The 21,232-nt window shown below is 38.7% G+C and overlaps 1 protein-coding gene across 1 annotated transcript; it reads right to left on the bottom strand.

The window, feature by feature from the left end:
- Positions 1 to 2,127: 2,127 nt before the first annotated feature.
- LOC125481375 (phosphatidylinositol 4-phosphate 3-kinase C2 domain-containing subunit alpha-like) lies at positions 2,128 to 20,960 on the bottom strand. The gene is made up of 2 exons (XM_048592839.1): positions 20,940 to 20,960; positions 2,128 to 4,066 (listed from the first exon to the last, which is right to left on the bottom strand). The coding sequence occupies exon 2, from the start codon at positions 3,980 to 3,982 to the stop codon at positions 2,834 to 2,836; it is 1,149 nt and encodes a 382-aa protein (XP_048448796.1). The 5' UTR covers positions 3,983 to 4,066; positions 20,940 to 20,960; the 3' UTR covers positions 2,128 to 2,833.
- Between the last annotated feature and the right edge of the window lie 272 nt (positions 20,961 to 21,232).

Here is a 21,232-nt window from a genome sequence, read left to right as displayed (position 1 = left end):
CTCCCCAGAGCCTGTCCACCATCTACAAGGCACACGTCAGCAGTGTAATAGAATATTCACCGCCACCCTGGATGAGAGCAGCTCCAACAACACAACAGCTTGATACCATCCAGGACAAAAGCAGGCCACTTGATTGGTACCATATCCACAAACATTCACTCCATCCATGGTCAGTAGCAGCAGTGTCTGTCATCTACAAGATGCACTGCAGAAATTCAAAAGATCCTCAGACACAACCACTTCCATCTGGAAGGTCAAGGGCAGCAGATATGGGAACACCACTACCTGCAAGTTTCCCTCTAAGCCACTCACTATCCTGTATTGGGGTCTATCTACAGCAGGGGGTTGAAGCAGTTCAACGTGGCGGCTCACCACCACCTCAAGGGCAACAAATGCTGGCCAGCCAGCGATGCCCACATCCCACACATGAATACAAAAGAAATTTACCAGTTGACATCCAAGTTTCTGTCACAGACAAAGGAACAGAACTGGAGAAAATCCAGCTCGAGTGCCAAAAGACATGACATGAATTTGGTGTTTACAACATAGTGGTGTGACTGATGCAGGCGACCACAGTTGCTCTTTCCACGTGTGGCCTTCTTCCATTATCACACGGTGTTGCTGAACCCAAACAGTTCGCACACAAAAAAAACCAACTTATCTTCAAGTTTCATTAAGTTCAACCATACAATCTGGGGAGATCCGGTCTACTTTGAAACAACTATAGCTAGACACCACTGTGCCATAATTGCTGTATGAGAGTTTATGAAGAAAATCATGATCCTAGACAAACATATCTGCCTGATTGTTCTGATGGAAGTCATTACCCTGAAAAAAAAGTTTCTCAATCCATAGATGATGCTAGATATGTGGAGTATTTCCAGTATTTTGTTTTTATTTTGCAGCATTTTTCATTTGTTTTAAAGCAAATGACACACTTTTGTTACAAAAAGTAATTGGAAAATTTGGCATTTAATCGTATACAATTACATGGATGCCAGACAGCTTCCAAAATGGTGGGTGAAACCTGGTCATGGAAGTCCTACCCACTCCTGGCATGTGCATTTTTTTTTGGAGAAAAATGAGGTGTATGCATGGAGTAATGCACATAAGAGGAAACCCAAACCAAGCAGGGCCATTTGAACTCAGCACCAAGTTCAAATCAACCACATTGTGAGTTAAGTCTTTGTCACAGTGTGCAGGAGTCACAAATGTATTGAGTTTACATATGAGCACTTGAAGAGCAGATTAGGTCTGTATTACTGTCATGTTTAAGTTATTCAAATCCAAAGCTCATTAAAAAATGAGAAAAAAAGTGATTGGGGTTTCAGTGTGAATTAGAAAAATTTGTTCCCGCATTTTCCACAACAGTTTCTTGACAATCTTGCTTGTTACCCCGACTGCCCCATTCTCCCCAAACACACATATATACTGGGATCTCTGAATGCTTGATAAATTTCCAGGAAAAAGACTGGAATTATTTTAGATGAAGATCTGCTCAGGGTGGGTACATAGTGAGTTAGCATGCGGACGTAAGGAACCATGGTGGGGGGAGGGGAAGAGGAGGTAAAAGAGAGAGCGTGGGAGGGAGGAGTTGTCATACAGCTATCAAAATAAAAAGGTCATGGGAGGGAGGTGGGAGTGAGAGCTGACAGCTAGAGAACCTAAGATTTTACGACACAACTGGAATGAAAGGTAGTCTTTTAACTAGCCCTTTGCTATCTTTGTGGTCAATTAAATTCAGCTTCTAAAAAGTACAGTCGTTGTTATCTTGCACCCATACCTTGGAAATTTCCTAACTCAAGCCACATGCCTCAGCGGCAGAAGTACGGGCTGTTCATAAAGAAGCAACACAACAACTGATTGGTGTATATAAAAAGGCACAATAGTTCCACGTAGTAACAGCTACATTTTTGGTGTACATACCCAAGGAAGGACATACCTGCATTCATAAGGAGCGGAAAAAAAAGATCACCAGGTTAGATCTCAGGAAAGGGGATCATTCAATGATATCAAACAATTAGACAAAGTCCTGGAGTTTCGAAAAATAAAGGTGCGATCTAATTGAAACATTGGTGTCAATCTCCTTAAGAATCTTGAGAGAAAGGTTTTGCCTGATTGGAATGTCCAGAAAACTGGGTCACAATGTTAGAATAAAGGGATCAGCCATTTACATGAGGAACAGAAAATTTCTGCATTCAGAACTTTGAAGGATGAGAATGTTTACAGTAGTAAGAAAAATAATTAAGGATGTAGGAATAGCATGGAAAGGTGTAGTTAAGCTAGATCAGTCAGTCAGTCAGTCAGTCAATCTCTTACAGGGTATGGATGTAGGAAAATTAGGCCCTGCGCCTCCAGAAGTGGAGCATAGTTGGGTACAGTGAGGGTCTAGTTTAAAGACCACTTGGCATCCCAGTTATGTTGTAAAATCTTAGGTTCTCAGTCCCAAACCACTTTTTATACCCACATGACAATTCAGAACCCCCACACACCCAGTAGTTTCTTATGTCCCTATTCTAACTCACTAAGTACTCACCTTGAGCAGACCTCAAAGTGCCATTATGAAAACCATTTCAAAGATCTTTCAAACTCAACATCTTAATCTCTTAGGATGCCTGCTTAGGCTTGAAGAGCCAATTTCTGCTCCCATTCATGTTCTTGCAATGTTATGAAAAAGGTATAACTACCAAGTTATACCACAATTAGTGTTTAAACAGTAATATGCCTTACAACACTTGACAAACTATCATAGCCCGAAAGTTCAGAAAATAGTCACATTTGCTTATCAGTTAAGAGATAGAAAACTGAAGCATCATGCAAGATACAATGTGTTTCAATCTCGTACCTGCAAAGATTTGTTGTTCCGTCCCCTGTCAGAAAGCTGTGAACTTGTGGATCGTAGGTTAAGAGATAAACTTCGTGTCACTGAAACTCCAGATGGAGATTTCCCACTTGGCTGCTTGAATGATGCCACCTTGCTCTTAATGTCAGGTGGGCTGCTTTCTGATGGACTTTGTTTTTGTAGCACTTGCTCCCAAGGATCCCCAGCAACAGTGCCTGCGTCTACTTTCACCTCAATATCCGTTGCGCTGTACGACAACTCCAGGTTTTCGATCCTCGCTTTGAGTGGGTCAAGATCTAGCCAGTCAAACTTGCTAACATCGTTTGAGTTTTCACAAACTGGTAACTTAGGAACCATAGTACTGGACGATTCCAAATCATTGCTCGACTTGCTATTTTTCAAGTATTCTGATGTGCTGGCTATTTTATCATATAGCTTTGCCAGTTCAGGTGGTACTGCTGAATAAGGTGGAATAACTCCTGCAGGGCGTACAGGTGTAGTAGTCTGGAGTGGGAAAGGCATGTACTGATGTGCATGAAGGCCAATATAAATAGGCTCTGAAGGTCGGTATGAAGACCGTCCAGGAACAGGTCCAAAACCGTTTTGAAATGGATCAGGCTGTTTAGGGTATGTCACTGGTCTTGCACGATAAGCACTTGTTTGGACCACAGGCCCCTGTATTCCACCTGTCCACTGTCCCCCAGAAAACAGTGCCTGATTGTAAAATGGGCTTGAGAACGATGGACTTACAAGAGGGGTACTTGGTAATGTATGAGGTCGAGTTATTTTTTTAGGACCAAAGTTTTTGTCCAACAACAGTTTTTCCAGTTCGGCTGAAGTTAGATTCTCTATATCTAGGTCAGACAGGGCATCAGCAGCTTGTTTCTTGGAGCTTTCTGCCTCAGGGAAGTGAATAAGATCATATTCCTGGACGGTATTTGGATATTTCTGACATGCATTGCTGGCAGACCTCACCGGATGATCCTCCTTTAAACTTTGGCTTCTCTCCTTCTGCAACCTAGCCAAGGCTTCAGCCTCCATTTGCAGGGCTTCCTCTTTGCCAACAGCTCGTTTCCCAGAGTAACCCACTGTTGCAGGTGCTGACTGTTTGAATCCATTTCGACTGGATATTTGGGCCATGCTGTTAACTGATAGATTCCCATTTATCAGAGCAAGTCCAAGTATTCTTAGCTGGGAAGTCCCCAAAAATCAGAACCTCGAGCTCTAAAAATAAAACAAAGTGGAATTACAAGAAAACAAATTAGAAATGCCATCCACCAATTCAGTATTTAGCCACACATTCAGCAGAGACTAAAATTTACCGACTCCTTATTATGACCTACCAACACATCCATGTATAACAAGATCTCAGTGCAAAATCTTCCTAGCTTCCCAGATTTCTGGTGAAGGAAACTAAGTTACTTGCAACCTTCCCTCAAGGTTCCCAAACTTGTACATCATCCTTATTCAAAAACCTCATTTCAACTATTGCAAGGACAAAAACAATATGCTTCACGATAGAATCAGGCAGGGGCTGGGGAGCACATAAGAGATGAAATTTGGTGCAAAGTATCAAGTAATAAAGGAGGAACAAGGGGCAATGTAAAGTTAATGTTCCAACTCTAAAAAGAGTGGAAGGGCAGAAAGACTGGTTACATAGGTGGACAAATCATTAGTAGCAGGAAAGGTCGAGAAACTCATTAAAATGGTATTTTGGATGGTAAGCTTTATAAGTAGATGCCTGAGGGTAAAGGAAGTTATAAGTAATGTTTTTACAACACTGGATTAGCCTCCACTGGAATATTGTGCTCAATTCTGGTGACTGTATTTTAGAAAGTACGCGAATCAAAAAAGTGTGAGATGAGAGACGAGATGAAGAAAAGTTCATTTATTTAAGAGGGTTGAGAATCCATCAGTGCATTTTTGCTCTTGAAAGAGCGTAAGAAAGAGGAGGATTGAACCCTTAAAAAAAGGGTCCTCGAGTCTACTCCGAGTCAACACGATCATGAACGATCCAACGCAGCCTTAATCAGTTGCCTGCCTGCTCCGCATAACACCTTACAAATCAAAAATCTGAATGCATTGAAGACTGTGATAGACAATGACCAATGCTTTATGTAGCAGAGAATTTCAAGATTAGAAACCAAGCAAGAACTTCATTTAATCCAGAGATGAGAGGGAGAAACCTTTATTTTGAAAATGCTCCTCAAATTCTAGATTCCCCACTCGTGAGATATCCTCTCAACATCTACTACATTAAAAAACCCAATAAAGTAATGTTACATTTTGAGATAAGAAACTCATTTCTCTCATCTCTGATTGGGTCTGTACTCTATCTATTTCAGCCATTCCTCACGTCATTCATTCCAGGAATCTGCCAAATCAAGCTTCTCTGAACTGCCTTCAAAATGAAAATAATGTCTTTCCTCAAATAAAGTGACCCAAACTACATGTAACTATACAAGTATCAAGATTTCCTTATGTTTTTCTTCCATTCACCTTCCTATTAAAAAAAAAGGGCCAGTGTACAGTTTACCTTTTAAATGAAGTTGGTGTATCTGCCTGGTGACATTTCGTTATTCATTTACAATGACACGCAGGTCCCTCTGAACCATAGCTGCAATTCTGCAGTTCCCCTTTTACACAAATAACTGATTTTCTTTGTTTGAAACAAGATGATTGATAGCCCATATTAACATAAACATCATTTGTCCAAGTTAAAATTACTACAATATTGTTCCAATTGAACAGTCTAACACAAAAGACAAATAAATACAATCATTAGGACTTTGCATGATCAGCAAGATTAAACATGGAGACCTCATCGCTAGTTTTTCATATCAGTTTATTACAGCTGATCTAACAGCAGCTGAGATGTTAGATTCATCTGTAACAGTTTTAAAATTGTTAAAATATTCTGTCCATTTACCTATCTAAAGCTTAATATTGAGATCAATTATAATAATTAACAGTTCAAGCCATACAAGCATAAAGCATTTATTACAACAATAAGCAACTGGTCAAAAATCAAAGGTGATCAGGTTTTTGCTCAATCTTCGGCTTCATTTCCCAGATAATGGCCAGTTAAAAGTAACACTAGTTCAGAAGAGAGCAGAGGCTTGCCTACAAAGTATTTACTTTGTTGTACTAGGCCAGGCAATAGAGGGGAAAAAACAAATTTGGAATAGGATACTGACGTGGTGTCTACGTCGCAGCCAAGCACCAGATAAAATACAATAAACTCAAATCAACAACGACCAAAAGAGAAAATAAGAAAAAAGGTCTATCCATCATATTTGTACCAGGCAAATAATTTAGCATTTTACATCTTTTTGATAGTAACACAGGCCCCTCATCAGATCTGATTATTAACTAAAATTTATCCCACACAAGATATTAAATGGAGATGCTGCTGCCAAGATTTTTTAATCTTTGCTCCCAGGCAAGTTAAAATGACCTGATCTAGTTGGTGCACAGTAGTAAACCTAGAAAGCCAAATATATTATTCTACACACATTCAAAGAGAAAACCCATGAGCCAACAAATGCTGATGCACATTCTATTACAAATATGGAGGCCATCCTCAAGAGACTGGCCATAGGAAAGACCTGTATTTCTACACTTGGGGAAACAAAGACTTGCCATTGGCATAGTCATGGCTTAGTCATATTAAGTCTGTGCAACAAATTCACTGTCACTGAAAAAAATGCATCTATCATTTTCACAGCTGGAGTATTCTATTCCAGAGATTGAGTATTTACCCCTGGCATACATTGTGCGTGCAAACACACGAGGTATTTCAAACATGGAATTTACACCTCAGCAACAGCACTGATTGAAGACCGAGAATACAAGCTTGGTATGGCTTTAGACCTACAAATATTCCTCCTGAACCAAAACAAAAGTAGCTAAGCCACCATCTAATTGTTACATATGGGATTTTGCTATGTGTAAAATAGCTGTTGTGTTTGGCTACTTAACAATTCAAGCATTTCAAATGAGTTTTTTTGGAAAAAGAAACATTGAACAGTTCAGAGAGAATCATACAAAACCAACAAACCTTCCTTTCAGATGTTGTCAAAATGTTAACCACCAACTTCCATAGTTAGGAACTTACACATGAATAAAAAGAAGAAACAAACATTGACACGTCACCCAGCAGTTAGGAGGCAAAGCCCAGATGGCGTTTACAATGTATGGACAAAGTCCAAACAGCATCTTATTTGCAGGGCTAAGCCTGTAATAATTACCAGCAAAATACAGTTAATGCATAGCCTTTTTTGAAGTTTTATTTAATACAGCACCCAGCCTGTACTTAAATACCTAGATTGAAAAGAAAAAAAAAGTCTGCAGAGAAAGTTAAAGTTAAACAAATCTCTGGGATTGTCATCAAGAGGCGACAGAAGTTCATGACTTTGATGGACAGAAATCCAATCTGCAACTATACAATAATTTTCCATTAAGTTTTTTTTTGAAATCACAACACAAAATGAATAAGATGAAATGGGGAGTACAAGCTGGTAGTTTCTACTCAGTCCTAAATGCAACATCTTGCTGCTGCTGAAAATACTGCTTTCGACTAAATAAAGCTTTAGAAAACACTTGCCATGTTCATGTTAGCCTGGCATTATTGGTAGCACTTTCACTTCTGTTAGAAAATAGTTTCATGGCCACTTCAAGTCTAATCTAGCATAAAAGGCCAAAGCAAAGCAGTTCTAACCCTCCTAATAATGACATCCAATATGATTTTATTCAAATAAACCTTTAGGTTGTTCCAAGGTTATTTCAGCATTCCTTTATGAAGCACATGAGCAGGTTGTGCAGATGGTTTTCATTCAACTAAGAGGAACTGATCAAGAGATAAATTACTGGTTGTTGTACATTGTTTAGTCTATCCTTGGAGAGATTACCAAGACATCTGTATGTTCAAACAACTGCTTTATTACATTCCAAAAGAACTGTATGCAGCTCAACATTAATAGGTCTTACATTGCTGAAGTCATGAGCATTCTTCCTCCAAATCTCAGTTGTGAGGAAAGGTATGGGCATGTACCTGGTCTTACAAGCCATTGTTTTATGGCTTAAATGGGGATACTGGTTGTTCTTAACTTTTTGACAATCCAGTGCTTCTAGCCCTGGAAGTTTTGTGATGTTCCGTGCGATGAGTTTCCTGCTCATTAAAAGTTTTGATACTGTCTATTCACAAGGCACTTCAAAAATCAAAGAATCTGTCTGCACTGTAGGGATTCTATTTGGCCGATCAAATCTGCACCAACCCTCCAAAAAGCATCCCACCCAGAACCATCCTATGCATCGACCATAGCTAAACCACCACTAGCCTGTATGTCCCTGGACCCGCTGCGGCAGCTTAGCATGGCCAATCTACCTAACCTGCACATCTTTAAACTATGGGGGGGGAGGGGGGCATTCGACTCCTTTCACAGACCGAATCGTCTAAACAACAGATAGAAGATTTTCACTTAAAATTTAGGACAGAGAAGGACACTTTAAAAGAAAATGAGAAGGTCATGAGGTTGTGTATTGTACCAAGAGAGTTAGTAATTTAAACTAATTTAAGAATAACAAAAAACTTATTAGACAAGAAATAGCAATTAAAAAGTAACAGGAAAGGCATTTGGTATATTAGTTTTAATTGTAAGTGGAATGGACTGCAAAGTACAAAATGTTTTATATAATGGTTCAGAGTAGTTAAATCATATTTAGAGAAGCACGTTGGGTTTTAGTCTCCTTTTTTGAAAGCAATGGAAGGATTTACTTGTATTACAACCAGTTCAGAGTTAATCCACTAGACTTATTCCTTTGATGAACAGGTTGGGCCTTTAGCCATTGGAAGGTGGAAGAAACTCAAGATTTTGAGGCGGCTTCACAGGGTAGATACAGAAAAGGATATTTCCTTTTGTTAGGGAATCCAGAACTAGGGGATAGATTTAAGACTAAGATGGGGTTACAAGATGGGGAGGAGGAGAAATTTCTTCTTTCAGGTGTTCATTAATCTTTGGAGTTCTTTACCCGAGAGAGCAATATAGCCTGGGTCAGTGAATATATTCAAGACTGGATGAGACAGATGATTTTTCTTTGATCGAGAGAGTCAATTAGGGATGAGCAACAAATGCCAGCAATGTCCATTTCACATGAGGGATTAAATAAATAGATTAATAATGTTTAGGGGTTGGAAGTAGGTAAATGGCGTGGAGATCACTAACCACCTAATTCAAAGGCAAAACAGATTCAAGGGGTGAAAAGACCTACTCTTGCTCCTAATTGTGTTGTTTAATGCTCTTACATAGGATTGTGAAACCATTTAGAGGATAAACAGCAATATGGCATGTTGAGCCAAATGGCTTAATATTGCAATCTCTCAGATTTGTTTAAACTGTAAAAACTCTGCAATCATAAGCAGACATTAATTTCCATTTCAAGCCAATACAAGTTCACCCTACCTCGCAAGCCTCAGATAAATCAAGGCAAGATGAACACATATCAGCCGTCATCCCTCAGGGGAGGTGATGGCATGGTGGTATTATCACTGGACTGTTAACCCAGAGTCCCAGATAATGTTCTGGGGACCTGGGTTCAAATCCCACCACGGCACATGGTGGAATTTGAATTCAATAAATATCTGGAATTAAGAATCTAATGATGACTGTGAATCCATTGTTGATTGTTGGGAAAAAACCCATCTGGTTCACTAATGCCCTTTAGGGAAGGAAACTGTCATCATTACCTTGTCTGGTCTACGAGTGACTCCAGACACAAGTGTCATTGACTGAACTACCTTCTAGGCAATTAGGGATGGGGCAATAAATGCTGCCTAGCCAGCGACACCCTCATCCCGTAAATGAATAAAGGGAAAAAAAAAATGTCAATTTTGTTTGGATGACAATATTTTGATTACAATGATTTAGATATTATGACATTTCTGTAGCAGGTGGGACTTGAACCACACTTCTGGGTCTGAGTAGATACATTGTCAATATCCCACAAGACATACATGTCACAATGTTGTTAATTGTAGAATAGCTAAACAGAATTATTTCGACTTCACAGGGTTCAAAAATACCCAAAAGCAACTGATCTTTCAGAAACTTTCAATAGCATTTGATCAAAAGATTAACAAGATAAATGTGAAACTGAGTAACCAAGTGAAAATAGAAGTGACTGCTAATTTTAGTTTTTAACAGTTCCTTTCCAGGGCCCGAGGAAAACCTGGGTTTTAACAGCTTGAATTATCTGCAGTTCAGTGTTAGAGATGCATTTTTTAAAAAAGCTAAAAAAAAAGTAGTAGCAGTTGTCTCATCCAAGTAAAACACCATGAAAAAAGACAAATGATTAAGCCCTTAAGTTCAAGTGCCACTCTTATGTGATATAATATTCTTGAGAAGATAAACAGTGTATGCTACTATGAATATATTGGAAGGCTTGAAATTCAGATACACAAGCTGCAGTATTTAAATACAGTTAGTAAAATTCTGATTAAGAAAAACCTCAGAAATTGTATCAATTAAATAACTAAGTTGTTGTTAAAACTGATCTCATTCTCTGATGTGGCTACAATCCCAGAATTTGAAGGGTCATGACATGAACTGCATTGCTCTCTCCAAAAACGTTGCCAGGTCTGCCGAGTTTCTCTAGCACTCACCACAGTACTTTGCTTTTGTAAGAACTTTTGTAACTTGTTTAAAAAAAACAAATGCTGCATATTAAGTTGAGCATTACAATGGTGCTTTTTGGAAGTATAAAAAAAAAGAGAGGTCAACACTGAATGTCAGCAAGAACCTTTCAAGTTGAGGAAATTCTGCCTGACAACTTACTGATTTTTGTTTTTGAAAGAGATAAATCTCTTTGCAGCTGAAAGAAAGTGCCAAGTGTAACACAGTGAGAACTTCCAGAGCCTACAAACAGCATCTCTTTCTCGCTTGTGACAGGAAAATGTCAAAACACCCAGGAAGCTTAAAAGAAAGAATTCATACAAGAAAATACCCAAGTACCTGAAAATGATCAAATTGACCACAGAGGAAAGGAACTTTCTACCGAGAGACCTTACTTTTGATCTTCAGAATTTTTTTTACATTGTCTATATATTCTTTTACTACTCATCATATACATGTGAAACCACTGGTCTTTCAACTGTCTTACTTGTTTAAACATGCACAAGTTAAATATCCTCTCTTTTCACTGGTCTTTTTAAAGTTCAGTGTGTGTTATAACTGAAAGATTAAGTATTTTTCCTGTTACTGAAGGAAGCTGATAGGATTTGCCTTCAGGTTGGCTAGCAATGAAGTCAGGTAAATTGGTTTTGGTTCTCGCATTGAGATGTATCAAATACATTTTGTGATAACCTGTACAGCAGTGAAGCACAGTTATTGGAAATTTTTTTCAAAACGAAAAGCAGAATTCTTACAGGACACTAATTATTCTCCACAAATTTGGAAGCAAAATTAAAAACAGATGATTCAATAATAAAATCAGAGATAGTAGGAACTGCAGATGCTGGAGAATCCGAGACAACAAGGTGCAGGGCTGGATGAACACAGCAGGCCAAGCAGCATCATAGGAGCAGAGAGGCTGACGTTTCGGCTTTTCTGATGAAGGGTCTAGGCCCGAAACGTCAGCCTCTCTGCTCCTATGATGCTGCTTGGCCTGTTGATTCAATAATAAAAGCCCAGTTTTCAAGCAAAACAAAACAGAATTGTTCAAAAAGTTGACCTAACATGGCAGGAATGATTTCAAGGAACATGCAACGTTGATCCGTTAGTTCATTCAACAGCCATTTGTGCAAATACTGAAATGTCAGTGACTTTAAAAGACAGAAGAAAGGTCGGCAATTCTTCAGCCTTTTAATGATCAGATTGGCTGTTTTTGTGATCTCGAATGGAGGGATCTGGCCAGATCTCAAGGGATAACGTCCTCGTTCTTCTCAGTAATTCAAAGGCCTCTGAAATCCACTGAAGACAAAGTGGTGAAGCCTTGGTTTAACATCTTATCAGGAAAAGGGCAACTCTGACAATACAGCATTACGTCCATACTGCAGTGGAACCTCAACTTATTAGGAATTGAACTCAGATGTAAATCCGGTTCAGAAACAAGGGACGTTACCTGATGTTCAACCGATACTGGCAATCCCATCCAGACGTTAAGAATTTAAAAAAAGAAAAAAATTATTTCCAATAAAAAAGGAAGAACTAATGTTTCATATTTTATTTGAAGCACTTTCTGACAACTGTCAAAAACAGCCAAGCCCTACTTACCGTGATTTTTTTTTAAAGCAATAAAAATCTGAAATCCTTCACCTTGTCAGTGGGATTCGAAACCTTATTCTCCAAGTTACTAACAATCATGCAACCATTACTCGAGAATAAAAGCACCTATATTTCTTTGAGATTTAGGACAAAAAAATTGATGCACAGCTAAAATGACAGCTGCAAGGTGGTTAAATACAAGACACCTGGGTTTCATCCATTAGCTTTCCAATGCAAAAAAAATACTATTCCCAATAGTAAAGACATGATCACAAAACAAAAAAGGAAAAAATAAATGTAACTAACAAGTTATTCATCATAATCTGCAAGGATTTAGGCACTGAAATGGGAAAAGCCATTGTTCATTTTAAACTGTCCTCCATTGAAGAAATACAAAATCAAAGTCTGTGGTAACAGGATAAAAGTTGAATAACCAAAGCTGAATACATTTGGCCCTATTAGTATCAATAGGAAGAGATGAGGAAGGAACAAAACGAAAATACATTTCTATCTGATGCCTTAAATCAGATGATGACGATGATTCGCTTGAAACAGAGAAGACATACCCTGGAGGTATTATCCAGACATGGCGGTATTCTAGACTGAATCTAGATTCAGCCCTTCCTTAGCAGATTATACTGGTTGAGTTTATTGTCAACACCACTGCTAGGACCACATGCACACCCAAACACAGCTGTAACAGATCAGCAGCTGCCAGGAACAAAGATGGTGCTACCCACATAATTATTTGGCAGAGTGGAGTCGAATTCCTGAACATCAGCTCATTGAAATCAATTATGCAGAATACCGTAACAAATACGGCAGGACAGAGTGTCCCCACTGTTCCAAAATAAGCAGAACCTTTATGCTGGGAAGATGTGTAATCAAATGAAGTCAGGCAAAACAGAAGGAGATCAGGAATCAACTTGATAGAAAGAAACAGGAAGAGAGAATTCACAAATTCTTGGGAAAAAGCGTATGCAGAATTCTAAACAGTGAACCTCAAACTGGGTGAACCAGGGTTGCTGTCGGCGCACAGACTAGATGAACTAGGGATACCAGGCACAACAGACCAGTTTTATACAACTGTGCTTGCAGTCACAATCACATCCTGTCAGAGCAAATTCTGGTGCAGTTTTTTGACATCAATAGCATGAGGCAGCCATCTTGTTGTTACTAACACACACTAGTATATTAATTGGTACTAGAATCTACTGTATCACAAGGTTCCTCATAAATCCATTTCCTGCTACATGTTTGTCTGGCTCTGGTCTACTTAAAAAAAGTTCCTACATTTGTATTGCACTAATCAACACTCATTAATAATGGTTCATGATCCAATGCTTTCTTCTCCCCAACCCATGCCTCCACCAACTGATAAATATCTTTAAACACACAAAGACAGCAATTTGGGAACAGAGATTTTGGACATTTTTTAAAAATGTTCAACATTAAACAGCAACAGGAAACTAGCTGATTTACAAGATCCATAGTTGTACAGAGAAAACAAAATGCTTGGAGGGAGATAAAAGAACATGGAGGTTTGTAAAGAATTGACTGGCTGGGTGCCCGATGAACGAATAGGAGCCTTCAAAATGTTACACTTCGCTTCCTTCACAACATAAAGATACCACAACTTCCTGAACTGACACAGCATTTAAACACAAAGTACCCTTGACAAATTGATAAACAAATTCATGGTTAGTTTTATTCAGTATGATTAAAGCCTTTATAAGGATACATTTATTGTATATTCAGGTGTTTCTTAGGAGCTCTTACACTGGGTTAAACAGAGACTGGCACTTCAACCGAAAAACCGATTGTAATGATAAAAAGGAGACATCGTACATTGTAAGAGTCACAAGCGATGTGATGAAAGGTCAGCTCAATTTGATTGGATGATGTCTCTGCACTTTGGTGCCCATAAGAATATGCCACTCTTGTGCATCCACAACTTGGATACAGAACACTTAAATATATTATTTATACTTTCCAATATCTCCAATGCTTGGGAGGAAGAAAAACCAATCAGGAAGATTGCTCTTTCAACATGTTTGAAGTATAAACAAACGTCTTCCCAATTTCAGCCCCTTAATGCTGCAGTAAAAACACTCAAGTGTGATACATATGTTTAAAAGTTTATATTGTGAAGCAATCTACATTTTTTAAAAAAGGTACTTTAAGTAAAAATTGAGAAATTCTTTGTTTCTCTATCAAATGCACATGCCCTAATGTATTCGGTTCAGCTAAGAGAGTTAAGTAGAAACAATTATCCTCGCTGTTCAGATTACAGAGTCTCAATTTCTGAGAACGTGAAGTGCCAGTTACTGTTTCTACGAACTGAACAGCATAACAAAAAACATTATAGCATTTCACTTTCCATCCCAAAAGCACTGGTACCAAGCTTAAAAAAAAGTGAGAAGGTCAGTGCACTATTTTTACTCAGCAGCACTACTCATCCTTCCATGCATTGTTTCTTTAATTATGGCAGTGTGGGTGGGGTAGCTGATTGCGTAAAGAAATAGTACAATTTTTGTACCATTGAGTGTTGACCAAAGTCTAACTGGTCCTTCTTCAGTTACTTTTAACTGTGAGGTAAGAGAAGCAAAAAGCGGTTTACCAAAGTTGCAAAACAAAAAAGGTATCTGTGAAAAACAACTGATCTTTGAGAAAGTATTCAAACCAAAATACACAATGGAAGGATCAATTCAAACCTTAGTTGAAACCAAATTCTGAGCCAAGCTCATCAAATTGACAAACCATATTGAAAAGTATATCTGTACCCAAGATTGAAATCAATCCAGCTATCATAAGGTGGTCAAAAAGGCAGCCTGTGGGCCACAATGTGACCACCTGAGGGGTCCAGCAAGCTGTTGGTCAGGATACATGTGCAACTCGAAGAGACTCCACAAGGAACTGCTCCTTGATGTTGTTGCACTATCGCACTTGCCACTAACAAGCTCACTGTCTGCAAACAAAGTGGGAGGTCGGGTAACAGCCCCAGTCCTAGAAGCATGGCAAGTGTGCCTGGGGCACCAGTACTAGGAGCCTCAAGGGACCAGGGGAGTAAAAAAAGGTTAGATTATAAAAAGGTGAGAAGCAAACTGCTTTCAATTCTACTTTTGAAAGAATTCCATGGAGGCCAACTTGGAACAGATACTAGCAGAGTAACACAAGGTTGACGTTACTTAAATCCAACTTCTTAGTGGCCAGTTGCTTCCCTGGCAATCACTAATTGGGGCCTAGACTCTCCATAAGTCATAGGAGCAGAAATTAGGCCATTCAGCCAGTTGAGTCCGCTCTGCCATTCAATCACGGCTGATAAGTTTCTCAACCCCATTCTCCCACTTTCTCCTGGCAACCCTTGATCCCCTTGACAATCAAGGGCCTATCTATCTCAGTCTTAAATATACGGAATGACCTGGCCTCCACAGCCTTCTGTGGAAATGAGTTCCATAGATTCACCAGTCTGGCTGAAAAAGTTTCTCCTTACCTCCGATCTAGAAGGTCTGCCCTTTAAGGCTGTGCCCTCTGGTCCTAATCTCTCCTACCAATGGAAACATCTTCCCAACATTCACTCTGTCCAGGCCATTTGATATTCTGCAAGTTTCAATTAGATCCCTCTCATCCTTCTAAACTCCATTGAGTATAGTCCCAGAGTCCTCAAACGTTCCTCATAGGTCAAGTTTTTCATTCCTGGGACCATTCTTGTGAACTTCCTCTAAACCTACTCTAGGGCCAGTACATCTTTCCAGAGATATGGGGCCCAAAACTGCACACAACACTCCAAATGCAGCCTTATATAGAGCCTCAGAAGTGTATCCCTGCTTTTATATTCAAGTTCTCTCAAAATAAATGCCAAAGTTGCATTTGCCTTCCTGACTACTGACTCAACCTGCAAGTTTATCTTGAGAGAATCCTGGACTAGAACTCCCAAGTCTCTTTGCACTTTAGACTTCTGAATTTTCTCCCCATTTTCCCTTCTCCTTGAAGCTTTGCTGTTCAACCTATAACAATTTTATTAGTTCGCCATGCTGCCTGGCACTTTTTAAAAGGTTTTTTGAAAATAATTATTCATTTAAAATGACCAGTTTATTGCTTTAGAATTTCTTTCTGAAATTCACGTTTACTGTTGTGGTCTTTCTTACATTTTCTCACCTGCCCCAACGCAAGAGAAAAATTGAAATGCAGCCCTGATGTAAAAAGGTTTGGGAAAAGAGTTTCCATGAATCGTGGGATAAAAATCTGACCTACCCTGCTACCCAGAGACACAGTATTGTACCACAGTATCTGTTATTTTCAGCAGCGAAGGCATGTTTCAAAATATCAGTTATTACCAACCCTGTAGAGACCAATAACGTTTTAAAAGCTATTTGAATTTGCAGTGACCAATATCATGGAATTGCACAAGATATCCAAGTTAAGTCTTACTGTAACATACTAAAAGCAATATTTCATCAAATATCACTTACTTGGTAATGAATACTCTAAATTTCAGAGCACAGAGCCCTCATCAACATTTTACTATGACGCATAACTGCATACTATATTTACTCTATAGTACTATCATAGAATTGAAGTTATTTTGAGCAAACTGGCCAAAGTTATTGCCAGTTTTCGTTAGGAGTTGTACTGCCCATTATTTTCCAAAACAGTTTCCCTCAATCTTCTGATAAATCCCAAAATAACCTCAAGCAGTATGACTCACCACAAATGATTTCTCCTTCCACCTACAGCAGGATGAAACAGTTCTCAAATGCTCTTGAGACAGTTTGCAACAAAAGTAACTGCTTTAGCCTTTATCGTCAAGAGTTAAACGTGGTACCTGCACTCTACATGGGCCCAGCCTGTACTTCCAAGGTAATCAGCACACACAGGCTTGTTATCAGGCAGAACTCAGATCACATGACTTGCTTCATTATTCACGTTTATCTTAAGTCATCTTATACCACCCCACATTTGTAACAATATCTTTAGCCAAGTACATGTACAGACTTTAGCTATGCAATACATTCAGGAACAACCAGCGTCAAAACAAGATATTTGGAATTTGTCCTTCACTTCAAAACAGGAATATCCAACATGAACGTCCCAGCATCGATTGCTCTGGTACTACCATCTGTAAGAGGAAAAAAACTACCAGACACTCACCTTTTTGAGCAAGGGGTAAAACTATCCATCTTTGAGTGATAATCTGCAAAGCTAACTGTCCCCTTAGCAAAGGCAGAATTTGAATGTATTTACTGAGCCACTAGTGAAGGATTAATAGAAACCCTACACATAAAGCTACGTTACATAGTTTGCTCTGAAGCACAGCAGCTGATTCACTGCAGAATTAGCACTGCTGTAAGTGGAAAATTCTTCATTTCACATGGGGGAAATCAGGAGAGAGATAACAATAGTTTTCAAACTGAAATAATTACTGTTCAAATCAATAACCTACAAGAAACCAGAAGCAAAATGCAGAGTTTGATTTAACTGTTTTAAAAAAAAAGGTAGGGGGCCGTGATTTCAGATCACTTTTCCTGAAAAATTTAAAATAAAAAACTTTTCATCTCCATCACTAAATTCCCAGTGTCAAAACTGCATTCAATTTACACAATGTAATGTCCGAAATTTAAAACATGGCAAAGGGAGTCCAAGGGTGCAATTCAATTTTGCACTACTATTTCCTGTTTGAGGTTTAAGATATCAGAAAATCATGTCAGCCAAAATAAAACCCTGCAAAATTGCTCTGCACATTAGGTCATCCAAGATCTTTCAGCAACAAAGTGTCCCTGTTTGAGCCAAAAAGTCAAACTGTAATTTTTAAAGTAAACTATAATCCACACCTTTGAGCTCCAGACAGTACAGGTAGCAACAGCCCACTATGACCAGAATATGATAATTCAATATCACAGTTTTTAAAAAAAGAAACAAGTGATTTGTGCATTAAAAATACAATCCAATAAATTCCTCTTACAAAATTCTGCAACAATTTGGGCAGTTGTTTTAACAGTTCCCAACTAACCTAGGCTGTGGCTTCAAAAAGGTGGCCTACTTTAGATAATTTTGTTCCATTTTGACAAGTGCAAAATAAATAGAGGCTACCTCTTGTGATAAAGCTTCACTGGCATATATACCTTTATACCATTCCATACACAAGCTCCAGCAAAGGCATGCATGAAAAGAATGTCAAGTGACTTATTTAAGGGTTTGAAGATAACTGCTTGGCAGAACAGAAATACAAAGATAAAATTTTAAGTTCTACAGTACTGGTATGCCAATTATATTGTACAAGGCAATATCACTACCAAAAGGAGGAACAACTGGCTTCTTAAATAAAGCATACAGCTTGACAATAGGTAGCAGCAGTTGTTGAAGTCACATTGATACCAAACACTTACCCACTGAATGGAAACATTCTGCCACATTACATGCGTGGGATCTCACTCTGCACCCAGTGGGAGGGGTATTTCTCAATAAGCATGTCAGCAGAGTATATTCAAACAAACAGAGGGAGGAAAAGAAAAATGTATGTAACACTGTCAACACAGGAATTACTTTAATCATTTCACACCCTCGCCACATTTTTTTGTCATGTTTTCCAGAAATTCAAATGATATAAGGAAGAATCTTATTCAGGAATTTGTTGCGTCCAATTCAAATCTTCTTTCACACCATGGAATGTAATGCTGGACAAGACTTTTGTTAATGCTTTAATGGCATGGTTTGACTCAGCTGGATGACTGGTTTGCAATGCAGAGTGATGCCAATAGTGTGGGTTCAATTCCCACATGGGCTGAAGTTATGATGAAGGATCCTCCTTCCCAACCTCTCCTGTCACCCGAGATGTGCTGACTCTCTGGTTAAACCTCCACCATTCTCTCTAATGGAGAGCAGTTCTATAATCTAGAAAGACTATGGCAACTTGTTACAGGTTGAGTAGTCCCAGTAAAGTGAGCAGTTATCAACATTCCAGTGCTTTCTTAGTGGAATTGTTAAAATAAATTTACAACGTTGACTGCCTTTGAAGAAACTACCAGGTAAGTCCACAAAACTCAAAACAAGTCCATTTTCCACAATGCTATTCCACAATCAATATTTAAAACAAAAAAATCTTTGCAAGAGGTGACAACAAACCATACAAAATTGTTTCAGCAGATTTGCTGCAGGTTGGGAGATTTCAGGCGATATCACATGGATAAAAATAATTAGTCTTTGTAATGGGGCATATAGGCTGTTGGAAACTCAGCTTGGAATTGAATAGGATGCACAGGTTGAAAATAACTTCTATGCAAAACAGTGGTAATGATATGGAGTTTGTGGCCAAGCCCAGAGGAAGCTTGGGTCTTCCAAATGTTAGTTGAACAATTTGCAATTTTCTTCAGGACTGAACACCAGAAAGCAGCCTAACAATATAGAGGCAATAAAAGAGATGGTGTCACCAGTGTATTTATGGAAACAAGAACTGGCTGTATAAACCTCCAGCAAACTCGAGTAACTAAACATTAAGGATACACCAAAATAGCAGCATGTTGCCAATGACTCGTATGAATTTAAGTTCTACTTCCTTGCTTGTACTGTATTTTGTCTTTGTGGTTCCAATCCAAAAATAAACCTCCCATAATCAGCACATCACTTGGTTACATGGCACAAGTTATGAAGTTGTTATACATGAGCATGGTAATACAAATATAAATGTTAACAAGTTTGAACAAAATATTTGAATTCATTTTCACGAATTCTCCATGGAGAATTCGAAGTGTTTTTTTGTGTGGTTTAGTTTCCACACTTTGTGCAACTTAGAATGCACAGCGTAGCTGCAGCTTTATTCATGACAGGCCCATCGACTTCTGACTTGTTGCGGAGAGAACCTTAATTATGCCATAAAGTAACAGGGACAAAATAGAAGACGCTGCAAAGTTATGGGTTAATTAGCATCTGTGGAAAGTACAGCAAAGTTTACATTTCAGGTACAGACCCATCAGCTGTGCTACAGATTCTGTTCTCTCTACAGTTGACTGGTTACTCGCAAGTTCCCAGCATTAACTCATTTCAAATTTCTAGCAATAGCATTTTCTTTTGACTTTTTGCTTGGAGCCAAGATGTAGTTTCTGTGAAAGCTGAAATCTAACCTCACTAAAATCATGGAAACAGTGTAAGAAAATTACACTAAGTTAATTCAGATATCTTGGAGGCACTATCTTCAACGAACTTAGAGGGCTTGGAGCTCTGCCCTTTGTAATTACACAGCTTCCCAAGTGAAAGGTTGGCAGGTCTGACTAATTTTATAACACCTGAAGCACACAGAGTTCACGAGGCATAGTTCACAGTTCTGCAAGTGCTGCCACATGCAAGGACCAACATGACAACCACCCGAAATCAGCATGAGGGACTAGCACTGAGCTACTTGATAAGCTGCAAAGCTGTACAACTCTGAAGTTGCTTGCTGCAAGTCTGAAAAGAGGCTCTATTCTGATGTGCTGAAATCTAACAAAGACCTCATTGTGGGTTACAAATATAAAACTGGATCCAAAAGGAGGTTTTCATCTTCTGGTGCAACTAGGCAACAGGAATACCAACAAGTAACATCTGTAACCTCCAAGATCGCCATGATACCATCTGTTTGTTATCTTGAGCATGTCAATTTTCTCCTCGTCTTTTCTTTGATCTACATTTGAACATTCCTTTATACAACATGAAACTAGCATTTTAAAACAATAAATTAAAAAAACACAAACAGCTTGGAACAAGGGAATTTTCGCAAATGGACAATTCTGATTTACCAACAAGGTGATGCAGCTTAATTAGCACATATGGTGAATGAGTTTAATTCAGAGCCTCCATGAACTCACCTTATTAATTACTATGGCCCAGTTCCCCAAAACAGAACTTATTCTCGTACATTTCCTATTTGTACAACAAGCTATTTCCATAAACGGATCCGAGCTGTCAAACAAAATACCCCGTCAACTATCCCTCTCATTAAAACTTCAGGTCTAATTGCGAACTAAGTGGGACAAGGAGGAAACAGAAGTTTAAATAGGGGAAAAAAAAAAGATAGTGACAAAAACAACCACAGACATGTTTTGTCAGAAACACTTCCTCCTGCCCTGGGACAAAATTGATATGGAAAGCAAAGTTCCAG

Source organism: Rhincodon typus, unplaced genomic scaffold, assembly GCF_021869965.1.
Source record: "Rhincodon typus isolate 14 unplaced genomic scaffold, sRhiTyp1.1 hic_rhity00001904, whole genome shotgun sequence".
Classification (NCBI taxonomy): domain Eukaryota; kingdom Metazoa; phylum Chordata; class Chondrichthyes; order Orectolobiformes; family Rhincodontidae; genus Rhincodon; species Rhincodon typus.
Note: the sequence above shows the minus strand (reverse complement) of the source record. Positions and strands in the feature narration are given on the sequence as shown.